Source organism: Egretta garzetta, unplaced genomic scaffold (genome assembly GCF_000687185.1).
Source record: "Egretta garzetta isolate BGI_Z169 unplaced genomic scaffold, ASM68718v1 scaffold325, whole genome shotgun sequence".
NCBI lineage: Eukaryota > Metazoa > Chordata > Aves > Pelecaniformes > Ardeidae > Egretta > Egretta garzetta.
Genome location: NW_009259833.1, coordinates 281,389 through 288,980, shown reverse-complemented (window position 1 = coordinate 288,980; position 7,592 = coordinate 281,389). Strand labels below are relative to the sequence as shown.

General features: G+C 45.2%; 1 protein-coding gene across 1 annotated transcript; it reads right to left on the bottom strand.

Annotated features, from left to right (window-relative positions):
• Positions 1–3,265: 3,265 nt before the first annotated feature.
• On the bottom strand, positions 3,266–7,376 carry LOC104127247 (serine/threonine-protein kinase PDIK1L). Its single transcript, XM_009639900.2, has 3 exons — positions 6,831–7,376; positions 5,550–5,766; positions 3,266–3,501 (listed from the first exon to the last, which is right to left on the bottom strand). The coding sequence occupies exons 1-3, from the start codon at positions 7,374–7,376 to the stop codon at positions 3,266–3,268; spliced, it is 999 nt and encodes a 332-aa protein (XP_009638195.1).
• Between the last annotated feature and the right edge of the window lie 216 nt (positions 7,377–7,592).

The window sequence follows — 7,592 nt, the reverse complement described above, 5'->3', positions numbered from 1 at the left end:
GCCATCTCCGAGGCCTCCGAATCACAGCGGGATGCCACGCCTGCAAAGGAAACGCACCAAAGTTGCAAAATCAAATGGTCCTCAGCGAGAGCCCTGGCCCATACAAGGTCCCCAGCCCACCGTTCTGCCTCGGGGAGACATCAGGAGCACACATGCGCTTAGGGAAGAGCGCAGGGTGGGCTCACAAGCAGGCATTCTGCAGTAAAAAACCCAGCTCTGAGCAGAGCCTAACTTAAGGACTTCCCAAATCACAGGTTATATCCGTATCCTTCACAGAAGAATCACAGAATGGTTTGGGGGGGAAGGGACCCCCAGAGGTCACCCAGCCCAACCCCCTGCAGGAGCAGGGACACCTTGAACCACATCAGGTTGCTCACAGCCCCGTCCAACCTGGCCTGGAATGTTCCCAGGGATGGGGCCTCCACCCCCTCTCTGGGCAACCCCTGCCAGGGTTTCACCACCCTCACTGGAAAGAATTTCTTCCTTATATCTAGTCCTTGTCCTCAAATTCCTGACAGAAAACTCATTTAGATGTTTTTCACGCTGTTCTGAGGCAAGTTAGTGTTTGGCTGCCCCACGCTGTAGGGCATCAATGTCCAGTGATAACAAAGCGTTATCGGGAAAAATCATAGAATCGCTTTGGTTGGAAAAGACCTTTAAGATCATCGAGTCCAACCTTTAACCGAACCCTGACATCCCACCACTAAACCACATCCCTAAATATAATATAAAAATAATTGTCTCCTGTTGGAATCAAACTTGCTATTGGAGAATTTCTTGTGAAGCACCTGGATTTAGTGCTGCGAGAAACCCGTTTCAGCTTCTGTGCTACTCCCGAACTTAGATTTGGGAGGTCGGCTACGAAATCGGTCTGTTTTCCAGACTGGAGCGTCCAGGAACTGGTGTTTAAGAGAAGCCCATTTCAGAAAGGCGAGCTGGTCAGCCCACACTGACACAGCAGCCGACAGTGTTTTCAACAGCGTGAGACTAACGCCTCGTGGCACGGAGCGCTGTGCCGCAAGTCGTTGCTGCATCAACTCCAATTCCATGCCGAAAGCAAGGACAGGAGCTATCCAGCTTGCTTCCTCCTGAGCAGGGAAATAAAAATAAACGGAGAGGACTGAGACAGACGGGGTTTTCAAGGATATGTTCTGGCTGTGCCGGTGGTTTTCTTCTGAACGGACTCTATTTACCATTATGGTTTCATAATGAAAAAGGAAAGTCAACAGCAGTTAGCCTGGCACTGTGCTGCTAGAGCCTTTTTTTCCCCTCTTTATCCTTGCGAATTCCTCTATAGCAGGCTAACCACTTCAGGGCTGGCCTGCCAACTAGTGGCACTGTCGCTATTACAGGATGCCAGGCCTCCTGTTGCAGAGGGGAATTCCCCAGAACTCCAGATCCTACCAGACTCATCGAGTCGTTTTCAGCGAGTAAACTCATTTCTCCAGATAAAAAGAAGCGTTTGTCTTGTCAGCTGAGATTTCAGTAAAGCATTTGATGTAATACCACCCAAGAAAGTATTAGATAGACAGGAGAAGGCTGGGATTAGTAAAAAGGAAGATGTGAGGCAGTTAACCTGTCCCAAGGGAAAACTGAAATGGATAATTTGGAAATGAAGAGGCTAGAGTAGAGTTTTATCAAGACTGGCACTGGCAACGGACTTGTTTAATTAACGCTTTCACTAACAGCCTTGGCACAATTAGAAGAGTGCTGATGACACAAAGATGGAGGTATTGGGGTTTATAAAAAAGGATGAGGAAATATTCAGGGTCATTCACTGTTCTGTCAGAGGATGAAACTCGGTAATAAAAAACATAAGGTCATGCATCTGTGAACAAGAGTAACTGCTGTAACCCAGAACGTTATTGATTTGAAGCAACTCAAGTCAAAAAAGGGCTTTAGGATACAAAGTAATTACGAGCAGATTAAGCGATATGATAGATATGAAAGGAGAGATGCAATCCTGGAACACATCAGGAGGAATATTTCCAGACTAGACAGTAAATGCGAGTGCTTTACAGGACCCGAAGAGACTCGCCTAAAGTAAGCACAGAAATTATTTGTATCTGGAGGAGCCAACCTCGATGGAACCAACCAACCAACCAGCCGTGGGCAGGAAGAAACGCTGCTAAGGTTACAGTTGTTCTCTATAAAATAGTCCAGAATGGGCGAACACCCGGGAAGGAGAAGAACGTTTTAAGCTAAAGGACAAGTCTGTCACAAGATCAAGAGTATTAAACTGATGAGAAATGCATCTGTGTTGCAAAGGACAAATGTCCTTAGCTATAAGGAGAGCCAGATGCTCAGTCTCAGTGACAGTATCAGACACAAACCCCTTAATTTCTATGATGCATTTATCAAATAAATTCTGGGATATGAAGCCCGTGATAGCAGAAGGCAGGACTTGAAAATCCTGGAAAGTCCCTTCTGTATTTTCATTGCTCTGCTGAAAGACAGAGAATCCAACAGACCGCCCTGAATTTTACGTTGGACTTTCCCACTTCCATCAGGAACCCACGAGGATTAGAATCAATTTTTTTTTTTTTTTTTTTTCCAAAGTGGGCACAAAGAAACAACAGTCTCGCTGCAGGACTCACCAAGACCACCAGACTTCCAGCCCAGCCTTTTCCAAGACATTCTTCAAGGCCTTTACACGTTAAACAGTCCAGGACAGGAAGCTCCTCTACCACCTGGTGCACCCAGCTCTGATACGCGCTGAGCACTAACAGTGCTTTAATTACCAAAAAAACCCCACCCAAACCAAGAAAACTCTCTTTAATGTGACAGTTACTATCAAACCTAAATACCCTATTTAAGATGCACACCTACAAATATACAGTAACTTTGCCCACTTTAGGTTTTATTTAGTTAGAAAATATATTGTAAAAGCCACAGACACAAGCACAGGTAAATGCTGGAGTGATGGCAAAAACCTGCCCTTATTTGTGGAAATAGATGAGGTTTAGGGGAAAGGACAGGCTGGCCCAAATACAGACAGCAGAGCCGATTCCCAAACCCCACTAAGGAGGCAAAAGTTTCTCTGTTAGACAGACTTCAACCAAATTCCTTTTCCCAAACGTTCATCAAAGCCTTTTCTTCTTCTAGTTTGACTGTATCTTTCTATCACCGAATTTTCAAAACTGCTACAGGTCACATTTGATTTAGAGGGCTTTGGCCTGAAGGTCAATAACAAAAAAATCCCCTGTAAGCTCAGCCTAAAAAGGGAGTAGCCTGGCAGAGACACTAACCTGAACGTCCTGCGTCTCTACGAGACAGAGCGTTGACGCTTTTTGCCGTAGGAGATTTGTCTGATTCGGACTTCTAGTTGGAAGGCATCCAATCTTTCCTTTGGGTTAAAAGCCAGCATATCATGCAGGAGCTTGCAGAGATCATCTGGCATGGACTTCTTGTTCTTCAGGGGAATTTGTAATTTCATGTTGGGGTTCTCCAGCAACGCTTCTCCGAGGGGAATAAGGTCCTTGCCTTGGCAGATGTAAGTTCCTGAGCACAGATTAGGAGGAGACAGGTTATACAGGTAGAGGAAAGTCTACACAGAATGCTGTCACGTGCGGCAGGGATAGACAATGTGGGAAAAAAACCCATCTGAAAGATGACCAGAAAGATCACTTATTAAGAAGTGACCGCCAAGTCAAATATTGGGAGATGATATTACCAGAAGAGGCTTTTACTTTCAAAGAGTAATCAAGATGTCGCACAAGACCGTGCGCGTAACCACGCGTGGAACAGAGGGAGCAAGTTTAAGCATGCCATGCTCATCGAGCAGTTCTCTGGACCATTTGCAGAGAAAACGGGCTGCTGAAATGAACTTCCTCCATTTTACGCCGTTTCACCCTACTTGGAAGCTCTAGAAGAGGAGGGGAGACTGTGCTTGGCTGAGGTGACTTGAAAGAGTTAACCGCAAAACTTATTTGCTCAGTTAGTCAAACAATTTTCAATTAAAATGACAGCATACGCCATTTACCGTTAGCCAACTTCTCCTCGGCAAGATTAAGGAAGGGAAATGTAAATTTGCTCCTGGTAATCTAAATAATTTCACCAGTTGTTGAAAATGATTAACCGGCTTCCAAAACAGACAGTAAAAACAGCTTTGCTCACTCAAGCTGTTCTGCCCCTGCACCAAGCAAAGAATAAATGTTTCAAAAGGCAGTGGCCTGTCGGTGTATAGAAAAGGTTGGCCCTGCAAACTCCTTATCTCAAGTTGGCGGGGAGCTATTTTAATGAAATCTGCTCATGCTTTGGTCTCAGTTGCCGCCATTTGCTTGTTTTTGTAGGCAGGAACTAAAACATTTATCAATGTTTGGCATTTTAAAAAGAAATAAATAATGGAATTAGAACTGAGCCTACTTCAAGATGAAAAAAAAAAAAAAAGAATAAATTAAAGGGGTAGCACAATAGCTTCTCAAAGTTCCTCTGTAGAAATTCCTTTTAAGAATTTAAGCATTTAAAAGGAAGATGGACGGGTATACGATGATCTCAGAGCCTGGGTAGATGTCTTCAGTTATTATGCTAATGTGCATGACTGGCATTCTCTCCTCTCGAGATGGGTTTTCCAATGCAATATACTTTGTACTAAATGATTTTTCAGAAAAGTATTTCAAGCGTGCATTTATGTGGGGGATTTGAAGGAAGGCAGAGGCGGGGAGAGAGCAGGCCATCAGAGGAGTCATCCCTGTGAGATCTTGCATCTCTAAACTGTGAGGGAACTCAGCCAGATGGCAGCGAGGCTTATCTAAACATCCTTTCCCAGTTTATTATTTGGGTCCTTGGAACACCCTTTCAGTGCTCCGAGCGATCTCGTCCCTTGGCTATGCCAAGTCAAGGAATACGAGCGAAGCCATAAGCCCGATTCCAGAAAGGTTTTGGTTTTAAGAGCATTAAAAGCATTTCTGAGCAAATGGAAGTATACAGATACTAAATCCTCCACGAGGAGCATAGCTGCAAGACAGATGCCTCACCAACAGCCAGGAGTTTTTTTCTCTTACAATTCTTTAGTGATAATAAGGGCCAAATCCATTTTTGAAGGGCGTTCCTTCGGGTAAGGAAGGCCTGACAGCAGAGAAGCCAGAAGCGATCTTTCCCTTAACCTTTAAATCCCACAGAGCATTTCTGGCAGAAGGAATGATCTTCCAAACAAAATTATTTGTAAATATAAAAAGCGTTCCCTCTGCCCTAGTGACATCTCTTCAAGACCTGGAAACCCTGCATGAGAAGCAACTAAATCAGGAGCAATGCATGCTGAAGGGGATTTCTTTGCAGTTCTCTTAAAAACGAAGCAACTAAATCAGGAGCAATGCATGCTGAAGAAGGGGATTTCTTTGCAGTTCTCTTAAAAACCCCCCAAACACCCAAAAAACCCCAACTTTGGGTTTCTTTGGGTTGCAAAGTCTTTGCAAATTCCTGGAAACAGCCACATCCAAAGCATATATGCCACAGCATTTGTAACTATGCCTCGGAGGAACACCCCTCGGAGGATCCCTGCCGATCCAGAATGTCCACTGACAACAGGACAGCACTGATCGGATCCTCACCGAGCAATTCCTTCTCAGTATCCCCGTCTCGGAAGGTGATCCTCTCGACCATAGCCCAGAAAATGATCCCAAGGGCAAAGATGTCAGCCTTCGCAGTGTAGTGACCTTCCCATACTTCTGGAGCCATGTAGAAGTTTGACCCGCACGCCGAGGAGAAGCGATGCTGGTTGACGTTCCCTTTCCCCTGACACACCTTGCTGAGGCCAAAATCTGCTACCTGCGACGCATAAGAAGAAAAGCAGAATCAAGTTATTCACAATCATCAAGTTTACAAGCATGCTTACAAACAGAGCTCGGTGAATTCCACTCTGCAATCCGCCACAGCACGGCACCAACACTTGTCGGGTGGCAACCCCAGTGAAACGGAGAGCCGACTGTCTCCTGCCAGCTGTCCATTCCCCAGCTCCTTCCCTCTTGTTCCCTTTCCTAAGATGGGCAAAACAGGTATCTGTTCGTTATCTTTCCATGAAGTTCATTCTGATTACAACTAATGGAGCACAAACATACCTTGAACAACATCTACTGTAGAAGTGGCTCTTACTGTTCCACAGTGAGTGCACTGAATCTCTTGCATTACCATTATTATCCACGGTGATTAAGATGACATTGATTTAAATGTCCCTTGATGGCTCTACAGGTCGAAGTACAAATACCATTATTGATCTGAATGGTCAAGAAATGAATTCTCTGCAAGGCACCGACCTGTTATTTTATGTTTAACTACAGGAACTCTCAAGATTGAAAGTTCAGGAGCAAGGTGGCTCCCAGTTTTTCCACCTCTCTGAAAAGCAGCCGTGCAGGCTTTCAGTTTGATGCTCTGAGACAGGCAGCTAGCCAGTCTTCAGCTCAATCACAGCATCAACCCACATTCCCCACCTCCCCTGCACATCAGCACGTGCTTGAGGCAGCAATATTGGAAGCGTTAGCTGTTGTAACAGGGCAGTATGTTCTTAAAAGTTTAAGGGCACAGAAAATATCACTTCATTTTTGACTGATCATGATCTCCCCGATTATCTAGCGTGCAGAAGTTGGACAGCCCTGAACTGATCCTCTCAACAGGATAAGCAGTGGATGAAGGACATTAGAGAAACACACCATCGTGACCTCTACTTCCTTCCCAGACTCCTAAAAAAAAAAAAAGCCCACAATGATATCAGATGTTCTGAGTACATTCATTACAAGCTACAAGTACCACAAGACTTACCAGAAAACCCTTCCAAAGCACGAGATGCGTAAGCATGCAGCTCACATACCTGTTACAGCAAAGTTTTATTCCTTTACCTTTACAATGGGACTTCCACGTCTATGAGAAATCAAAATATTGTCAGATTTCAGGTCTCTGTGCACTATCTGGTTTCTGTGCAGGAAAGCCACAGCGCTGCTGAGCTGCCGCATGAAGCTGTTATTCAGCTGAGCATCCGGGCTGCGAGACAGCAGGTATTCGTTCATGTTGCCACCGTCACAAAACTCCATCACAAACCAGAGAAAGCAGGCCGATTTGGGATCCATGCACCTCCGCCCTTTCAGGCAGGTCTCAATTAGCAGCAAATGGCTGTCTGATTTCCTGTATCGATGACTAATTGGCTGAAAGACTTGGCCGTTCTGCAGGATACACTCCTCCAACTGGATCACATTTTCGTGTTGCCTCTGGATGCTCTGCAGGGCCCAGAACTCTTGCAGAGCAAGTTCTACATTTTCGGGCACATTACAATGCATCCTTTTGACAGCGACTTTGCTTCTAGTTTGATTAACGATGGCCTCATAAACCACCCCATAGCTCCCTCGGCCCACTTCTCGAATGATGCTGTACTTGGCTTCCGTAGCCATCCCTCACTTCGGCCCAGTGAATGGCAAACCAGAGGAAAATATTTTTAACTCATGGCAATCAGTCGTCACCTGCGATAAAACCCTGGAATAAAAGGGGGTAAACAGCTTAAAACTCTCCCAAATAAAGCAGCTTTCCAATGATCAACTGCAAGTAACTTCCAACCAGCATCAATTTTAGCAGTGTGTGCATGGGTATATGATGCAGCTGCACGGGGA